This window comes from Cyrtonyx montezumae, unplaced genomic scaffold (genome assembly GCF_038088225.1).
Source record: "Cyrtonyx montezumae isolate F1298 unplaced genomic scaffold, pur_monq_1.0 scaffold_10, whole genome shotgun sequence".
NCBI lineage: Eukaryota > Metazoa > Chordata > Aves > Galliformes > Odontophoridae > Cyrtonyx > Cyrtonyx montezumae.
In genome coordinates this window covers 56,942,942-56,963,307 of record NW_027071826.1, presented here as the reverse complement: position 1 = coordinate 56,963,307, position 20,366 = coordinate 56,942,942, and the positions used below count along the sequence as shown (strand labels likewise).

Below are 20,366 nucleotides of genomic sequence, written 5' to 3'. Positions count from 1 at the left end.
AAGAAAAACATGACTTTTTTTTGCCTTTTTTCTTTTTTTTTTTTTTCTCCTAGGACCCCAGTAAATATCCATTCTGAATGACTCAGTAAGGCATTCTGTTGGCAAATTTAAAGAAAATGTTCTCCTGATTAGAGCCCATTACATTCAATGTCTGAGTGTGACTAGTGGCACTACTGTTGCACTGGAGGGACAAAAAAAGCTACAAGAAAACGTCTGAAGACTTGAAAGGCACCGAAAAGAGAACAGCTCTGCAACTGCCAGCTCTACAAACAACTAGGTAAGCTGTGTTTAACACTGCATATAGTCTGTTCAATTAGCAATCTTTGTTGGCAAAGATATAGTAGGTCCTCATTCAAACTCTCAGTTAATCAAGTGCTAGTTTAGTAAGAAATTTATTTTCAGGTATCAGAAAATACTTGCAGTGTCTAACACAACTACACTTCAAGCAAAACTAGTCTAGTATGCATTATTCTGGTTAACACTGAAGCAAACCTGTATAAACAAAAGGGTTACCTCGAGATATATAGTTTACAATAAGAAATCAACATATAAATGGATAGGATTTACTGAAAACAATGGAAAGTATTACAAAGATACATGAAACAATTTTAACCACAATATTTTCTCTGTGAAAAATACAACTATTAGTGAGATAAAATGTACAATTGAAGTTTTTTTCCAAAAGAAAAAAAAAACGCAGTATAAAGGAAAATATTTTTTTTTTCTTCAAAACAGGGAAAATAGTTAAGGTCATTGTCTTTCATTACAATATAATTTGACACAAAAAAAAAGCAGTCATAGGATTGCACCAACTCCACGTTCAGTCTCCTGAACATGACAATAGTAAAAGGAGTCCATAAAGCATAATGACATCTCTGGGTTTTGTGATGGCAATGTATGTTTGCAGAAACTGATGTTTCGCTCTGGCTCTGCTCACAAAATGTACAACACTCAGTTTGGCAGCCAGGCACACGTACCCCAACGCTGACTTTTCTGTCACTTAGAGACGGAAAAATCTGTAGTATTCCAAGTGTTGACATCTTTTTAGCAATAAAGAAAAATGTATATGTAGTGCATGCTTTATCATTTGTCAAAAACATTTCTGAAAAATAAAACTAAGTTATCCAATAGTTCACAAAATAGAAAAAAAAAATCTTCAGGTTAAAAATGTGGTTAAGGTTTACGTTCAGTTCCATCTCCAAAGGGCTGATTTCCTTGGCAGCATCACTTTTCCTTAGCAAAAGCCAAGGCACAAAGTTCCATAAAGAGAAATAAAACTGCCTATGAAGAAGAACGCAGCCTGGCTTTGTAAAAGAAATCAGAGCCTCTCTCTGAGCTTTCTGTTCCATCAGATTAGTGCCGTAGAAAAAATGTGAGATTTGGAATATATTTTTGTTAAGAGCATTTCTGCTGGACACGATTCAAAAGTTCACCAAACTTTTCAAAAAGATCCTCCACCCATTTCATATTTTTCATGCACAGCTGCACAATCTCTTCCTGTCCTAGATCTGCACTCTTCTTCTGAACAGAAGAAATCTGTTTTGAAGAGAAAGAGAGAAATGCGTATGCGTATATACGTGAGACTGCCAGCATTTCAAAGCTTTTGGTTTTATATAATATTCTGCAGATAAATACCTCTCTTCTTTGGAAGAAGACCTATTATGCTTTAAAAACAAGGAAAAATCCCACCCCAAACTGCTTTTGTTAACAGATGAGCCATACTCCAAACTCAAGTGTTTCTGCTCACTGGAGCATTTCAATCAAGGATTTACAGGAAAACAGAAAGGAGTGGGCATTTTAAGACACGAGTAGCTTCTAGATCTCCAGAGTTACATAAGCTAATGAGATTTATTAAATTTGTTTGGAAAACAGCTAACTTACTCTGATGCAAACCAATTCCACACAAACCTCCTCAGCCTTGTCTCCGAGCAGCAGTGCCCTTTAGGGCAACATATGCACTCGGCATACCTTTTTGTTTGTGGATTTAATTATTTCCTTATGGCAATCTATACTCACTTAGCAAGAGTACAACAGTCCCTCTGTATTTCAGCTTCCCAAACAACTGTAAAAATATCTCAGAAAAACAGCAATACTTACCTCTTCTTTACACGTCAGATATATGTGGTATTTGTAATGATGGAGTGAATGATACAAAGAATACAAATGTATTTTTTCTGGATCTACCGTAAACTCCTGGAAAAAGAAAGTTTTTTTCAAGTAAATTCAAGTTATATTTCAAGACAGAGACATGAGAGTCATGTCATTCTGTATGTAATCGTTTTCCAACTGTAAAGAAATTGAATACTTCATTCAAATAATGCATTTGACATATTCCAGTGTACTGTAATTTATATTATATCATCATTATCTCGTATCTCCACATTCCCTACAAAGTTATTTTATTAAAGCCAGCTTTGAGAATGCTTTCAGTCTTTCCAAATGCACTGCAACTGAAGTCTAGGTCTAGTAAGACACCACTTTGAGAACCACTGCAGGAATTACGAAAGGTTAACTATTTTCTATCAAAACAGTTGCTCTGCAAAAAAGCACAGATTGTATGTTAGTAAGAATAGATCCGCTTTTCTTAGATGTCATTTATTGAGCCATTTTTTGCCACTGTGAGTTAAAAATGGGCCAGTACCTAGCAAAACCTAATTATAGTCTCTCCAAGAATGCTACGGAAACAAATAACGTGTACATCTCAAACTTCTCCCTTCCCATACAACTACAGAGAGCAGTTACCACCTGCACGAGGGAGGTAACATACTACTGCATACTACTACTACAAAAGGTATAAACTTCTGTATATATACAAGCTACTATACTTCCTGTATAAATATACAGGATAACGTGTAAAATACATCAATACATTTCATTCAAGGAAGATTTTATATTTGATAAATCTAGAACAAAAAACCTCAATACACAAAAACATGTTCTATAAAAAATGGTTATTACTTTAGAGGTCAGATGGTGGCAGTAACAGATCCTTGGAACACTCACCTGTGCTAATTTAGTGGTTGATTTAGAAGCCCTCAGTGTTTTCTTGTTGTAAGCTTTACCATTCATTCTGATCTTAGACACAGATGCTCCACCACATTTTGTCTTAGAATCCCGAGTGATCACTGTCAGTTCAGGAAAGATTTCCAAAGCGCTCTTTAAAGAGAGCACACAGAGGAAAAGGGTTATGAAAAAAGATTGGGCACCCACTGACTGCTAACTTCAGTGTCTGCTTTGTTCAGTAATACAGTGCTAAAATATTCCCTATTAACTGTATGCAGTGAGAAAATCATTTTATCCATTGAATATTAAAAATATCCCAACAGAATGACACTCATTTTTCACTTATTTTTTCAGTGCCTCACTGAGGCTTCAGTCCTTGTCACACAAACCTGAATTTTACAGAAGTATCAGACATTTTCCTCACCAATACAAAAACGTTCACTAACATTAGTGTTTCGTTACCTTTCGTTTTCCTGATAACGCATTCACTCAAGTACAAGCTGCTACTTTCACTACAGAAGACAAACATAAGCACACACAAGCAGGTTCCTTAACTCAGACCCAGAACTCCATCAACTTCATGAGCTCCTATTGTGAAATTCAGGCTTCACCTAACTTCGGAGATGATTCATAATCTGCCTCTAAGTGAACACACAGTAAAGCTGCCACATCAGTTATGAACTCCAACTGAATAAGAAGTATTAATTATATACCAGTACTATAGAAGATATTATTTTTTCCCCTTAAACTGAGGAGAAACATAATAAGCTACTTCTCACTTTGTGTGTACCGTGAACATAACTAGAACTCTTGAACATCACAGCCTACTTTAACTGGCTTATCTTCTCTGCATAGATGTGTCTAAAAAGCATTTTACTAACACAAAATTTTTACCACAGACAAAAAGCAAAAAAATGGAAGGCTAATACATTCTGCCTCTCTGAGGCTCTGTATTATGTCTTGAAAATATGCTGCCCTTCCCAGTATGTCAAACAGATCACAAATGAGTTGTTCTTCGGACATTCTGTCCGGATTAAAGCTACTCTGGTAACACTATCTCTTTCACAGAGGTCCAGACATCTTCTCCACAGTAAAGCTATTCAGTGCAGAGCTGTATTAAGATTTTTAAGCAATAAAATCACTTAACAGGCAGTTCCAGAAGGACAGCAAACAGACTTTCTTTTGGCAAACTTGAGAAGCTTGAAAGGAAAAGTGTTTGAAAATGAACGAGGAAGCACAGTGAGCAAAACTAGAGCTTTACCTTTGGGGTATATAAACTTCTCGATCACAAATGCTCTCCAAATGCCACACACAAGCACTGAATTTATAGCACCTCTCTTTCAAATCCAGATTCACTTGTGTTACAAATTTGCCTTCTGGGTTTTTAGTTGTGCCTGCATGGCATGCATTCAGTGACTGGCTTATAGTAGCACTTTAAAAGCCATAGCAATTAAAAGAGAATACCTTGAAAGTATTATCCAAGCGTAATTTGGAAAGCAGCCTTTTCCTATTGTCATTCAGCATGCCATCAATTTTTCTCATATGAGGCAGAAGTAGCTCATCTAAATGACAATTTAAAAAGCAACACGTGATTATTAACAGACACACGGTAACATAAGACACCTATTCAATCTATTCTTCTACCTACTAATGTACAATGTCCAAGTAAAAAATAACACAATTTGTTCATAGACAAGTTTTAAAAGTTTGAGAACTTCCTCCCCCCCCAGTCAGGAGGGTGTAGATATAATGCAGCTTAACTGCTGACAGCTGTTCAAATCCTTCCCTAACTTTTCTTTGTTGAGAGGAAAAAACAAACAAAAAAAAACCAAGCAAAAGCAATTTAATCTTAAACCATTTCTTAAATAACCCTTTACTGCACAACAAAACTGGGAGTTTTACGAAGACAAAATACACGTTTGTGACATTCTCTGTGTAGGGTGTACACCCTGAATGAATAGCACCCAAGCAGCATAATGAAGATGGACAGTATATTTTTGTATGGCTTATCCAGATAGCATAAAGACAACCAGTAAATTAGGAAGAGCTCACCTGTCACTGAAGGTCTAGGCTAACTTGGAGCTCCACATGGGAGGGATCTCCAACAAGAGATCCTTCCCCAGTGGTGGTCAGCCCTTAAATGGGGTCTGGGAGAGGTGGAGCCAGACTCCACCCCTTCCAGTAACAAAGGGGAACTGTCTTCACCTGTGCTCCTGCAGCTGACTCAGTGCTCACCTCAGGTGATCAATCAGTGTTTCAGGCCATGATTCAACAGTTCCCATACACTCTGATATAAGGGGACTCTCATTTACAAAGTCAATGTCTTCACTTTTACAGAGACTACTGACATAATTAACAAGATATATAGATCCTTGAGATATTAAGTACACTGATGCATAACCAGAGCAAAACAGGAAGGAAGAAACTAAAAAACAAGTTAATTTAAACGTAGGTGAATTGAATATAGTGGAAAACAACAGTTTGTAACTCAGCAGGTGAAATAATTTTTTTCAGGACCTTTAACTTTATACAAGAGCATTTTGATAATTTTTGAGAAATAAAATAGTTCTGAATTTTGTCTTCTGGAATCCACTATAATAATAAGTCCATCAGAAGTTTTCTCACTAATGGATAAATACAATAGAATTCCCTTTGATCCAAATTTCAAGGTTTTGAAGCATGAATAACACTGTTAGAAAGAATCAGAACTACCTAGTTATAAGGCAATTAATCTACAAGAAAATTCACATACCTGTAACGTCGTAAATCAAAATAAATGCTTTTAGGATTTTAAAATATAATAACAAAGAGCTCAGATGAGACAAGTCAAATTTAACAAAGTAGATAACACAGCATTTCTAAGTTGCTTTGATTCCTCAAATAGTGCAGATTTATGCACGCATAATCTTCCCTAATCTGAATTCAAACTGTATTACACGAGCATTAAATATACAACATAAATGTTAAGTAAATAGGGCAAAACAAATAAACAAATGAAAACCACCCAAACCCACTGTGTTACTGAAGGCAGAGAAAGCATTAGAAAATCCAAACCACAAACAAATCACAGTCATTTGCATAAAGTGATTTTCAGACATAGATACATAGCTAAAAGTTAAGCTTTTTGTTTGTTTGCTTAGTATGGTTTTCCCTTACTAATTAATAATCTTAATATCGAACAAAATCATGCAAACTTTAAACATATTGTACCATTGCTCTTTTCCAAAGCTTGCATTGTGTCTGGATCCAAGGCAATGCTAACAAGCAACTCCATATAGCTCTTAAAGGTCTCTTTCATAGCTCTTGTGTTCAGAAAGCGAGTAACAAATGGAGCCGGAGGTACAAGGTCTGAAAATTAATGGGAATAAGATGTTTTTTCTTTCTTAAGTATGCCACAAGTATTTTGTGCTATTTGAAACTGAAGGCTCTCTCTCTCATAAAACATAAGTGACCCCTACTGGTATCCCAAGAGATTAAATTCAATCAGAATAACAGTCAAACTATGCACACAACAAATCAGGTACAAACGGTACATTTCTGTTCTTGCTGTTGTTGTAGGTACAGTTTCAGCTATCTGTATTCAAATGTTCAGATTTTAGAAGATTTAGAGACGACTTCTTTCACTATTGTAGATGAAAGCCTCAGAGGGAAGAGAGAGCAAATAACTTCATCAGGTTATTTCAGACTTGACACGTAAGTAGTAAAAAATATATTTAATTGATGAACTACAGCTGAGGTTAACCACTGCACTCCATTTTGCATGGCATGGCCAAGTTTGTTTATTAACTAATTAATGAGTTTTCCCCACGAGGCTATTAGGAACGATTCGCAAGATTTTTTCTGCAGGATGATTTTCAGTTAGTTCAAACAGCTGAAGATGCTAACCACAGCGTATCACTTACCATCCTCATCACTTTGGGCCTCAGGTGAAGAATCAGACTGGGAAGACGAGAATTCTTTCCACTTTTTCCTTTTCTTTGGTGGTGGTTCAGCCTTTACTTTTGGCTGCTTAGCTTTGGGTTTCACAGAAGAGACTTTTGTTGCTGCTGGTTTTGGTGTCGGTGGATCAGGAGCTTTGTTGTTACTACTGCTAGGTTTGCAATGAATAGTCCTGCAATAGTATAAATAACATCCTTATTGAAGCAGTTACCACACAAGTCTGCGATGTAACAGAAGAGCTGCTGGCTTATTTAACCATTAGATGCTCCTTGTGGATTATATATACTTATTTTGCTGTCACATGTAACTAGGAATTAGGACGTATGCACTATATTGCTACTTTTTTTTTTTTTATGATGTTCCATAATTACTCTCAGCTATCTGTAATTAAACAGTATGTCAATTTTATAGCTAGACAGACAGGCACAGCAAGTTCAAATTGCCCAATACTAGTAGAATTTATGAGCTACAGAAGATTGGGGCTAATATTAAAACAGATCATAATGAAAAACATCAGACTTAAAATAATAGTAATTAGTGAGCTCATCTGACAAAGTGAATTTGGGATATTATATCACCACAAGGATGATCATTCCAGTAGAAACACCAGGCACTGAGAAATGCAAAGAGGAAGAAGACAACTCCTCTCCTTTTTCTTCCTTGCACTCAAAACAGAAAAAGGAACAGGAAATTTAATACCAGAAATGGCAAGCTTGTGTTTTAGGAACATCAGAAATTTCTCATAATCTGAGAACTCATCATGAGGAAACAACAAAAGAAAACTGCGTGACATAGTCAGTTGCTGAGTAAGTACCAACTCAATATGGTTTTGAGAACATGGGATGAATACAGGCCTGGGAAGTGTCAAGCAAGATTTCTCATTCAAATAGGAAAACAGTGAAATGTACTACTAAGACTGCTGATATCTTCAGGAATCTTACAGGTAATTCTAGTCATCCAACAGAAATGAAGACTTCAAAGTGAAATGGATGGACTGTACTGGAAAGAGAAAATATAAGCTAAACCTGATCATCTTTTGGATAAAAGACAATACTGTTTCAGAACATTGGACCTGACAACACTCTTCTGCAGTCCGAGAGGAAAAAAAATCCTAGCTAAGTTTTAAGTAGATTGTGATTACTGTATAAAACCAAGACATTTCCTGAAAGAGGAAGGCTAATTCTTTTTCATTACGGTTTACTAACATCCGATATAAAAAGACCTAAATTAAATTTGAAAAGGCACGGAGAGAGAAAGCCTCAGATTGCATCTGAGGCTGTGAGATGATAAAATGAACTAAGCACGAAAGCACAGAAAAGAGTGCATAGTGCAGATTCCATCACCTTTTGCAAAAGTGCAGCTGACACAAAATGCAGTAGCAAAAAAACATTTTGCAAGCGTACTTGTAGTATACTAGGTCAGGTTGGTTGCTACAGCAAACTAGAAAACCATACCTAAGTTGCAAAATCGACAAGACAGGAGAAAATGACAAAAAAAAAATCAATTATAATTATGCCTGTAGCACGCTGAGTAACAGGAGAAAAAACCCAAAAGCACACAGCATAGAGAGCTCCAATACCTCTGAAATTAATGATTATTACAATCCACAGATTCCAGGTAAGGAAGTCTGCATACGACAGTAATTTATACCCCATATTTTAAAACAAAATACAGTTTCCTGTTTCCACTTAAAGGTGAATTAAAAGAGCACTGAGTTGTAAGTCTTGTTTATTAAAATAGGCTCTTAATACACAAAAACAATACGACAACACAAAATAAGCTGAAATAAAATACCTTGCAGACTGTACAGGCTTGCTTCGTGGCCTTTTTGAACACACTCTAACATATTCCTTTTTGTTTGCGTTTTCAATGAACTTCACATACACTCGTTTGTATTTTGTTTTTGCATCCCCGAAATAGCCAAGGTACTGGGAGAAAAAAATAAAGCATTCAAGTGCTTCTGTTATGCAGATTTATTCAGTTGAATAATTAAATAGTAAAGAAATATGTTTACAAAAGATCAGTTCATATACAACGATGAGCCATCCTACAGCAGTTATAATTTAAGAGGAGTTCTTCAGTGGGTTTCCAAATAATGCTTAAAATGAGAAAATGAGGCTTCGTTTTCTCCCTCTCTTTAATAAATCACACCTCTACAGTTTTCAGGATTACCTGCTGGCAAAGGTTCACCTGTTGAAACTCTACCTCGTATATACCCTTCCCATGGAGAGCAGCTGGCTCACAAGCCTGCTTCCACTCACTTTACTCCAGTTGTATAACATTATTCCTTCACCCAGAGCCAACAATAACAAAGAACCCACGCCCAAAAGCCAAGAATCTCTAAGAATTTACCCATTTATATATTTTGAAATAATTTCAGAGCAGGAGAAAAAACTTGGGGTTTTTTTTGCAAGGATCCTTCCTAAGGACGCTGTATCAGAACTGTGTTATTTTGCTTCCTAGTCTTCCATTAAGGAATGTCATTGCCATGAAGCTTCGTAAGGAACGTTTAGACTCACGCTGTTGGTAGCAGCAAACTCTCTCTGTCCATCCCGCACTTCAGGAACAAACTTCTGCAATAGAGCCTTCTGTACTTTCCAAATAGCTGGAGGCTCTTTTCCTGTTTGCAAAGCAAGCTGTAAGAACAGAAAACAATTTGCTAATAACAATGCTTGTTCTTATCTCAGTTGTGTGTTTGTGCACTATGTTTTTTGAGCAAGTTACCTAGGGATAGAATGCAAATATAAGTAACTCAAATTCCAACTGCTTAGTCATTACATGGTGTTTTTATTAAGATAGCGTGGCACGTACTACAGTAAGCATAATGATTGACAAACTTCACCTTCAGAGTGGTGAAGCTGTGCCAAACAGCTTTGCCTACTCTCAATGTTACAACCTGCACACCTTGCAAAAGAGCCACCAAACTGCAGTTTTTAAAATGATACGACACTTTTCCAATTCTGTATCCATTTCCTCTATTAAATGCTTCTTTAACAAAGAATGCAAGAAAAACAACAAGCAGCAAAAAAAAACCTTCCAGGTCCCCAGATATTCCACAGCAGAAGTCTATAGTACCTATACATTACATATTTAAACAAGAAAAAAAATCCACAAAATCAGAACAGTTTTGTCAATGGCAAGAGAATATTTGATTTTAAAGCTGCTAACACTAATTTGATAAAGATACACGAATTAATTCAAAACTTTAGCTTGAGAGAATGAACACAGATAAGAAAAAAAACAGAAATTGATGATAAGAGAATTGCTGGCTATGGTAAGAGCAAAAGAAAAGGTAAATATCCACTAGAAAGTGAAATGGAGTGACAGTAAGACATGGAAAGGCAATAAGGAACACTCCCATAAGATCCTGGTTGCTCATGGAAGCCATTTCCATGGAACCACAGAAACTTGTGGAGCCATTCAATCAGAACCTCTCTCAAGAAAGAGAAAAGACAACTCCAAGACCTCCCACAAACCAAAAAAAGCACCATTTTTCCAACATGTTATCCCTGAGAGCCTACTACAGCCTTCAAAAAATAATTACAAAAATAGTCTTAATAGCCTGTGATAAAATTCTGTTATATTAAAAAAAAAAAAAAAGGTAACTCCAAGTTCTAATAGAAGTTACCAAGACTTTATTATGGATAAACTGGGTCACATAGGTTCAACATATATTCATAACCAACCCTAGAAAGACACCTTTGAGGTAACTTGGCAGCAAGCAGCAAAAAATCAACTCGTATCCTTTCCCCTTTCAGCAATTTTAAAGCTCAGTTAAAGCAAAAGTCTTCTGGTGTTTCGTTTTGGTTGGGTTTTTCCCCCCTTCTCAAAGGAAATATTCCCATTACCTTTAGTGTCTCTATATCTTCAATCTTCACTACAAATTCATCACGTTCTCGGTACATGCCCTCTCCTCCGCTGTCCGTATTCTCCTCCTCAGTACCTCCTTCTATAGCAACAGTTGCCTGGATCTTCGCTGTTTGGTCTGAAGTCCCAGCATCCTGTTGAGCTGCTTTTAAGGAGTCAGCTGAACCTGTTTTCTCCTGCACGCTGACTACAGGAGCTGTTATCTGTGGCAATTCCTGCTTTATTACAGCACCAGTGGAGGCAGCTGAAACAACTGCCAGTTTTTCAGCTTCTAAAGAAAAAAAAATTAGTTATCAAGAATTAATAACATAGATGGGAAGTAGATTTTTTTCTGTTAAAACACATATAAAAAGCACATACTCTAAGCAAAACACCTGTGTGCAGAGCTGTTCATTAACTCGGTCACAACTAAGCCATTAACAAAATGATGATGTTATAGCCAATACACCTCTAATTGTATTAAATTCAATTCTATTAGCATCTAGAAATAACAACAATGAACGCCTCAGAAAACAATTTTATAGTTACAGACATGTCCAACAGGAAATACTGTTGTGCTTTGTGTGACTGCGTAAACAGTAAAAACTTACAACACCAAATGGTGTTTTGAAATTGGATTAAGGAGACAGAAATGCACGTGAAATACGACCACATCAGTCCTATAACTCACAAACATTTATTGGATATATCTTCTAGTAACGTAACTGGAAGTTTCAGATTGCACTTTGGATAATATCCTGATAAGTTTTAGTATTAACAGTGTAATAAGAACTGACAGAAAAAGAAAAAAAGAAGAGAAATTCTTCTCTATGCCCCAGTGCAGTGCCAAAGGAAACTCCCATCCTTCAAAATGATCTCATTACTAGAAATGTTATTTTTATTTGTTCACTGAAAACTGTAGCAGCAGTAATCAAATACAGCATTATTAGTTTCCCAAGTATACTCATATACTCTTCAGAACAGCAAATAAGTGTATACATACTGCTTCATAATAACTACAAATGACTGCATTTTAATTTTTGTCTTTTCATATTTGTGTGCAAAAAACAGAGAGATGAGGGAATTACCAGAAAATCTGCACAACACTAGCACATAGGAAAGAAGTCATTATTAAGCATCTTGTATTTTGCTTACAAGGATTTCACTTGTTCTCTTGCTAGAACTCTGAAAATACACTTAAAACCACTGCATGCGATGGTTTGTTGAGGCTTATGGATGACAATCTGAGATGGATGGATTGACACTGAGCATTCTAAGACAGGAGAGAGAACAGACACAGGATTCCAAGACTGGGCTGAAGTACTTTTTCAGTATTAGAAGAGTACTACATGAAAAGGTTTATCGACACATTTTCCAACAGTGGACAACATTAGCTCAGGTCGTACTCAGCACAGATTTTGAATACAACTCTTAATTACGGCTGCAAATAAAAACAAAGTAAGTCAAAACATCTACCTGAATCAGAGATGGACAAGAGTTTTCGTCCCTCATTCCCTGCCCAACCCCATCAGCTACAGAATTCTCCACGTACACATGAACAGCAACTGTTTTACCTGATTTGTTCTTTCTGTCAGAAGAATCATCCAGGGCTGACAATGCAGTAGAGATGCTCTTCTGAAGATCATGGTTACCCCCCACAGAATCATCTTCGTCAGAAGAAAATGAAGGCAGCGTTTCTAAATTTTTCTTAAGTTCCTCGTCAGCTTTTTTGGTTGGACTTTCTCCGATGACCTCGGAAGCTGCGGGCGCTGCTGCTGGCACAGGCTTTGCTGGTGACTGTAGGCAAGGGCCACGAACTACCTGGGTAACAGGTCGCCTCGTCCTGTTTGGCATTCGGACAGCTGGAGCTGAAAACTGTTGCCTAGGCCCAGACTTGAGAAAGTCCAAAAAAGATGCAATGAATCCTGTTTTGACTTCAGGCTGTTTTTCTTCAACTTCTTTAATTTTTTGCCTCATTCTTTCCTGATGCTGATAGGTATCGTAGCAACTTTCAGAAACAGGAGAAGAGTACATCAAACAAGAGTCCCTTGAGTTTTGACGTTTACATTGACCACTTCTTTTTATCTGTTTCTGAATTGCACTGTCGTCTTCTGCAGCATTTTTGTTTTGGCTTTTTCCTTTGCTTTTTTTCTTCTGAAGGTTCCCTTGACTTAAATCTTGGCACTCTTCTTCAGCTCCACTCTGGGGCACAGGCAATGACTGCAACGGACCCTTTGACTGGTTACCCGCTACTGTACCATCATCACCACTCATACTGAAATCATTCTCTGAAGCAGCACTTTCTTCACTTAGACTCTTACCGCTCGAAACAAAATCTAGGTCTCTTGCATTCAGTGTACCATCAGCAGAAACATCGTTATCTTCTTCAGATTCACGACTGATGCTAGTTTGTTTCTTAACTGGGACAGCACCTTGTTCTTGCTCCTCTTGGCCAGGGCCAAGAGTGGGAGAGGTCATTCTTGTTGGTACATTTTGATCAGAAGTTTCAATGTGCTGATGATCAAGGTTTACAGTTTTTGTCTGTATTGCTGACACCGGTGTAAGATTTATAGTGATTTGGCCTCCATTAAGAGAAACATTATTTATGCTTGCTGGCTTTCCAACTATAGCAGGTGAGGCATTGAAACCAGAAGATACATGTCTTACATCCATTGACTGGAACTGTGTTTTAGACTCCTCGCTGTTCTCAACAGACTGGATTTCTTCATTGTTAGATGCTGATTTGGCAAAGTCAGACGGTGTCACTCCACAGGCTGCCGCCGTTGCTGCTAGGATATCATCTACATTGGATAGTATATTCCTCTCGTCACTGAGAAGCATAGATTCTGGGAAACATATTGAACTGAGAGAAACAAATGGATTTTTTGAATCATGCTGATTTGTCTGAGCAAAATGATCTTTTGTTGTCAGATGTTGCTGCAGCGGTTTGGATGGCTCAGAAATGTCCATCTTCATTACTTCTGAATTTTGAGAATGAAGTTGTTGCTGAGAGTGACCCCCATTGCTTTGAATAATATGGCCATCCATCTGAAGGAATGGATGAGTCACCTGTTGAGGACTTTGAATTCTTTGCACTTGCGGTGATGCCGCCTTTGCTTGTCCTAAACCTGACTGCAGTATTGACTGATGCAGAATCTGCAAGTCACAGGTCGACTCCAGAAGCACCTGCGCACCGGGCAAACACAGCTGATGTCTTAAAGCATGAGGCTGCACCTGCGGAGTACTGATGACTTGGCCTTGCTGTTCTGAAGCTTTATTTTCGTGTACCTTATGCATAAGAGAGTGTTGCTGGTTTAGCTCTTTAGAACTCACGTTTACTTGTGTTGATTGCATTAAATTTGCTGCTTTTTTCATCTCGTGGCTTAAATTAGTGATATGGCCGATATGCTGGGAAAGCTGTTCCACGGTGTTAGCCATTCTCTCGTCCTTTTTTGTTCCTTGAAGAGTAAGCCCAACAACTTGATCTTCAAGACGAGAGTTACTTCTGATTACACTTTGAGAGTATCTGTCATCCGCTTTTGAGACCCGATAGGACGCATCCTGAGCACTGATCTCCTCATCAGTTAGCCTTTGGGTGGAAGACTCAAGTGAAGCCTGCCGTTGCAAAGCTTGCATATCCTGCATTGACAGTTCTTCCTCTTGCTTTGATGACGCGTATAAGTTAGAGTCTGATTTCCTCTTTACGTACATTTTTGTTTCTGAGGAAGGCCTGCTGTTCTGAAGCGCCTGTGAATGAGCTGGGGATGCAAAAGGAGGGGACTGGACAGAGGGCAAAAACTTTTGAGACTGCGGTGAGGAAGATTCTTGTGACTGAGCGTTCTGAGAAGAATGCAAAGAAATATAGCTCTGATTAGGACTCGAGGCTGGAAGAGCCTGTATCCGAGGAGAGGCAGAAAAGGGAAGAGAAGGTGATGTTAATGGTAAAGACTGCCCTGAAGAATAGCTTTCTGAAGGACTAACGGCTGATAAAACTTGCGACTGAGATGAAAAGCTAACTTGGGATTGGCTAACTGGAGATAAACCCTGAGAGTGACTGGAAGAGTAACTCTGAGATTGGCTGACCGAAGAAAGTTCCCTCGTCTGCGGAGAGTAGTTCTCATTTGGAACTGAAGTCAGAACTTGTTCATCTGATGAGTAACTCAGAGTTTGACTATCGGAAGTAATGGTTTGTGACTGCCCAGAAAAAGTCAATGTTTTGTACAACGTGGGCAGCTTCTCAACCTTGCTAGATGAGAAATCCTGCGAGTGACTGACAGGTGGCACATTGTGAGCCTGGGAAGAAATATAATTTTGGGACTGGCTGACTGATAACAGACTTGGGAGCTGTGCTGTAGAATAGATCTGTGCTTGGCCTGTAATGACAGAACTCTGGTTCTGTGCAGTTTTGGCATAGCTTTGTGTCTGCACAGTGGGAGCTATGCTCTGAGGTTTGGGGGTTTTTGTCGACCTCGGAGGCTGTTTCGTGGAACAGGTTTTCACTTTTGCTGTGGAAGCAGGTGGGAAGCCAGGTGATGGAACTGCAGACGGGTAAGACTGAGCAAGTTCCACTGTGACTTGAGAAGTCTTCTGCTGTGGTCCTCCATTGCTCACCTGAGTAACATCTCCAACTGGACTGCAGGATAATGCTGAGTGCCTACACGTATCCTGAAAATTAACTCCACTCGTATTCGTTAAATAGCTGTGTAAGGAATGCTGTGAAACAGTCAACTGAGCCTGAACAGACTGAGTACTTGAAGGCCGCTGATGGTGTTTAATAACACTACATTCTCGCTGAAGTGATCTATCGATAGAAGCAGTGGAACCAGTAAAGACAGATGTGCTATATGCCTGAGAAACCTGCTGAGCTCCTCCAATAGTTGAAGGCAACAAACCAAACTGAGGTTGCAAAAGGTGGGGTGCGGACTCTTGAGCAGAACGATATGTGGATGACTGAGGTGGTATGCTGGTACTTAAAACAGAACTGCCTAGGCGCTCAAATGTCAAAGCAGCTGGAACAGTGCCCTGTGATGTTTTAATCTGTAACAAAGGATCGTGGGTAGTTAAGAGGCCATTTGATGTAGCACTGAAAGTAGTATCTTGTAGAGTAAGAGAAGGAGTAGTAGCGAAGTTTCTACTGCTGAACGTGTTCGGATGCTGATATGCCGATAAAGCAGATGTTGGTGGAAATGTTCCAGAGGTTGGCAATGCTCCAGTGACGAACAGTTCTGTGGCTGTTGAGGAATGCATACCTGGAAAGAAGCAAAAAAGACACAAAGGGAGAAAGACCGTAAGGGAGCTTACAAGTTACAAATCTGCATTTCTATGACTTATTCTACTGCAAGATCTTCAACATTTAAAAATATAACAATCTCTAGAATCAAATGGTTTTCAGCAAAAACAAAGCAAGAGAAGCACTTATTGTGGGCAGAAAAAGAACCTCAAATTCTGTACCTACAGTGGGTTGCCCATGGAAAGTAACTTGTATCTTTATCACACAAATTTTGGATTAAAAAATGGCACAAGAATAATTCTGGTTTTAATCTGAAGGCTCTTTATTAGTTTTTATTTGAGTTTTCCTAGTAGAGAACAACTGATTAAAAGCTCTGGACACTTTAAATATAATGTAAACAGACAGAATTAAACCACACCAATTGTAATACAGAATTCAAAGAACAATTTCACCCTTTCCAGTACTTCTGTAACTCACTTTATACTTTGGAGCATACAACAGTGCAACAGCTATACATCTAACTCTAAAAAGGACAGCTTTAACTTTGAATGTAATAAATAAATTAGTTGCAAGCTTCCTTACATGAAATATCATACCCAAGTGAAAGGTATAGCACAACTTAATTGCACCCTAACATTGCTATGACAGATTTCTTAAACATTTACTAATAGAATATACTATTATATAGCTGAACTGACAGTATAAGATTCCCCTGTCAACTTTGGTGCTCGCAGCAGTGACTCCTATCATTCCCTTTTCCATCCTGTGACTTGCAGGTACCGGTGAAGTTCGTGCACTGCTTCTAAAGTATATGAGAGCAAACAAGGAAGGCAAAGTTATTTTCAAAGAGAATTAAGTTCCTTGTAAAAGAATCTGTAAAGCAATCCGTTGCCACTGCGATATTTACCAACGCACATGCAGTACAGAAGTGTAAAATCACAGCTATAATCTGACTATTTTCAGTTCTTCTCAGACAATTAAAATAGCTTTTAGTGATGGATTATTAAAGAATAAATGGAATTCTAAAAACGTGTCAGTAAATAAAGCTTCTCTTGAGACAAATATCTCATAAAAAGTTCCATTTTCATTATAAAATACTTGTGCAACTTAATCACAAAATGACTTTGGAAGTGTCAGATGAAACTGCGAAAGAAAGTCTTTGTTTCTTCTTTTCAGTTCAAGACATATAATGATATGAAGAGATATGATACTGAAGGTATTTTTCACAAGTCAACAATAAGGTCTTTCTGAGCAAGAAAGCATAAGCTGTGTTTTAATGCATTTTTTTTCCTGCTCTAAGAAACTGCAACATCATGTACCAGTGGGTTCTCATTTACTGATCACTACCACTACACGAATGTAGGGGCATCCAGAGGGCAAAGAAAGGAAACGATTTGTTCCTATTTTAACTGTTTTCAGTTCTCCTCCAAGCCTTTCCTACAACTGAAAGAGTGGAAAACTAACCCTCTGGAGGAAAAAAGAAGAGCCTTTTCTGTCAGACCACTGAATAGCTCCGATTCACTGCGCATTTGCACAATCACAGTGTAAGATTAAGCATAACTTGAAGCTACCACAGACGCAGCAGCAACACTTATCTTGGTGTGGCTGTCTCTAGCAAGCTCCAAATATGCAGTTTCCTGCTCTGCACAGAAGGCTTGACAGATGGGGGGAGTTTACAGAAGGCAGTCAGTCTGCCATAAAAGATGGCATATTTGTTTATTTTTGAATTAAACTGCTGATTACAATGCAACATGCGCCTCAGACCTCTTTTTGAGGGAAACCTTGCTCACTGCTTGTGTACAAAGGGGATAAAGTTACCCACAGACTACCAGTGGTATTATCATAGAAGAACTATGACAGAGTCTGAGAATGAAAGATCTGCTAGGGTGCTAGTGAGACTAATTGCAAACAGAACATCAGATAATGAATCTGAGTAATTAAATAAAATTAAGTCCCATCCATCCAGATGTCTTCTGCTTAGAGATTAAAATTATTTCATAGATTCTGACATTTTTAAATACCAAGACAGAAAAGAAGCAGAAGACGTAGCCTTTTCTGGCACGACGTTTTTATTTTAAATAGCCCCAAAGTTCAATCACAGTCAACACAGAACTATATTTCAAGAGAAATTTTTCACCTGTCTGCCAGGAAGGAGCCCTGAATTGTGGCAAGAGGGTTGATCCTGAAGAGACTGCCTGAGCCGTGCGGGACTCAATTGCAGAGAGAAAATTCATCACTGAAGTTTCCTTAGTGTTACTTCCAGAGGTGTGCATATCAGTATCAAAAATTCCTGAAAGACCTAGAAGGAAATGAACAAAGCCATCAGTCAATTCAGATAAGCTTCTCATACAAAATCTCAATCGACACACATTAACAGTCCACTAAAAACAACCCATGAAACATCAGCAACATTATTCAAGTACTCTCATTCCCCACTGGTTTAACTACTTCATAGTGTTATACCTGTTAACTTAAGTGATACATTTTAAAATACCTGTTATTAAATGTCTATCAAATAAGATGCTCTAAAATAATATTTAGGTTGATCAATAAAAATTTTCCCTTTGCTAAGGGATTCACTGCTTCACTTGTTATATGAACAGTTCAAACCTTCAGAATCTTCTCTGAAATGTGTTCCGCTTTCCTGTACCAATCTTTTCCTTTGTGCATCTTACAGCAGTTTGCACTTCCCTTGGTAACTGGGATGTAAAGCGAGGGGTAAGAAATCACATTCTGTCTTCTGCCTACATGGATGTCACCAGGAGCTCAGACTGATGCTGACACAGACCTCATACAGCTTAACTTGCTACTATATTTAGAATGAATTTTAACTTTTCCACCAGCACTGGGTCTTAATTTACACATGTAAGTACTTGCATCGTGACGTTCCCACCTGCATTATTTATTCTTTTCGCTTCAGTCTGAAAGAAGTGGCATGATTTCTGCAGCTGGCTTTGAGGCAAACTTAACATTTGGTCCTTTTGCCTATGACATAATCTGAACAGCTGTATTTTAAAGTGCAAGAACATAACATGCAGTAGAGACCTGCCCCTTATGTTTTTCTTTCTACGTAGGACATTTTAACAAAAGCTATGAACCAATTCTTAACTTTTTACTACAAGATCAGCTTTCCTCACACCACTTGCCACCGTCTGTTTAACAATCCCTCTGATTATAAAATTCATCTTAAATGTAAGTAATTAAACATTTTTTCTCATAATATAGACAATTACCAGTAGGATGGTGTGTAGAGTATCCAGGAAGCTGATGAGAAGCTGTGTATGTCTGTCTGTGAAGAAGATCTGTTTCTGAATGCGATGGATGCCCTCCTCCATAGCTTAAGCTAAGGAAGAAATGAAACATTATGAACAAAACATGCAGGGGTAGAGATAAGGTGCACAGATGTAGATACATGTAGATAAGGTACAACTGCAACGCTATCAAAATTGACAACGAGAGCGCCGGCAAGTGACAAACAAGCAAACTGTCTACAGTTTATAAAGTTTGGAAATCAGGCATCTAAATGAACATGTTTTGATCAGGCTTTTCTGGAAGCAAGTTAAGACACAGCATCTAAGCTGGTATGGAAACAGTAACATGGGAAATAAAGAAATGCAAACTAAACATCGAGCAACAGCAGGACCTGGCCAGAAGTGCTAATGATATCCAACCTAAAAGACCAAAAAAGGAGCAGAAAGTAAAACAAAAACCCTACACTTTCAAGCTCTGTACAGCATTTCCAAACAGAAAAAAAAAAACGTAAGCCAACACAATCTGCCTTTGAATGTTAAGATTACAGGTGGCTGATACTTACTCCAGTGTTCATGTGAGATTGCTGAGGTTAAAAATACAGCTGCAACCAGATGCCAAAAGACACAAACAACTAAACCCACAGCTCTCCCTGCAGAAAGCTGTGAGGGACTTCGCTCACCCTCAGCATCCCCTGGGATGAGGGGGCAGTCACTCTGCACAAGGGAAAATTGGAACATTTGATGCCAGGAATCATGACATCATGGGAAACTTTCATGGAAGTCACCACATAATATAAAAATTGGCAACACAACTGGATTTACTTCATTTCATTAAGATGACTAGGGTAGGCAGCAGAGATCTGATAAGCCTGAAACAGTACCGTGACCTCTACACGGTTTAATAGTGGAAGCCAGTCTGTAATGGACACAACTTCGAGCTTAGGTTCCAGCCTGAGCTGCACTAATAGCAGACACATCTTCCATCTCATCTGCTCACAGGACAGGAGTGCTCACATACTCTATATGCCAGGCTAAGGCATGAGCACAAAGAATGAAAAATACTTTAAAAGCAAACAAGAAGCCCCAGCTATTGTATT

At 38.2% G+C, this 20,366-nt stretch overlaps 1 protein-coding gene across 2 annotated transcripts in view; it reads right to left on the bottom strand.

Annotated features, from left to right (window-relative positions):
• Nucleotides 1-379: 379 nt before the first annotated feature.
• QSER1 (glutamine and serine rich 1) overlaps nucleotides 380-20,366 on the bottom strand; it is a 31,722-nt gene continuing 11,735 nt past the window's right edge. Inside the window, exons 2-13 of one of the 2 annotated variants that reach the window (XM_065755462.1) lie at nucleotides 19,252-19,361; nucleotides 18,156-18,317; nucleotides 12,363-16,037; nucleotides 10,791-11,080; nucleotides 9,462-9,578; nucleotides 8,737-8,870; nucleotides 6,906-7,114; nucleotides 6,214-6,351; nucleotides 4,468-4,565; nucleotides 3,004-3,156; nucleotides 2,098-2,193; nucleotides 380-1,536 (exon numbers count right to left, since the gene is read on the bottom strand). In XM_065755462.1, the coding sequence (XP_065611534.1) occupies nucleotides 1,396-1,536; nucleotides 2,098-2,193; nucleotides 3,004-3,156; nucleotides 4,468-4,565; nucleotides 6,214-6,351; nucleotides 6,906-7,114; nucleotides 8,737-8,870; nucleotides 9,462-9,578; nucleotides 10,791-11,080; nucleotides 12,363-16,037; nucleotides 18,156-18,317; nucleotides 19,252-19,361 (5,323 nt within the window). In that variant the 3' untranslated portion in view covers nucleotides 380-1,395. Of the gene's footprint in view, nucleotides 1,537-2,097; nucleotides 2,194-3,003; nucleotides 3,157-4,467; nucleotides 4,566-6,213; nucleotides 6,352-6,905; nucleotides 7,115-8,736; nucleotides 8,871-9,461; nucleotides 9,579-10,790; nucleotides 11,081-12,362; nucleotides 16,038-18,155; nucleotides 18,318-19,251; nucleotides 19,400-20,366 lie in introns of those variants that run through there. The other variant, XM_065755461.1, reaches the window with a different exon arrangement.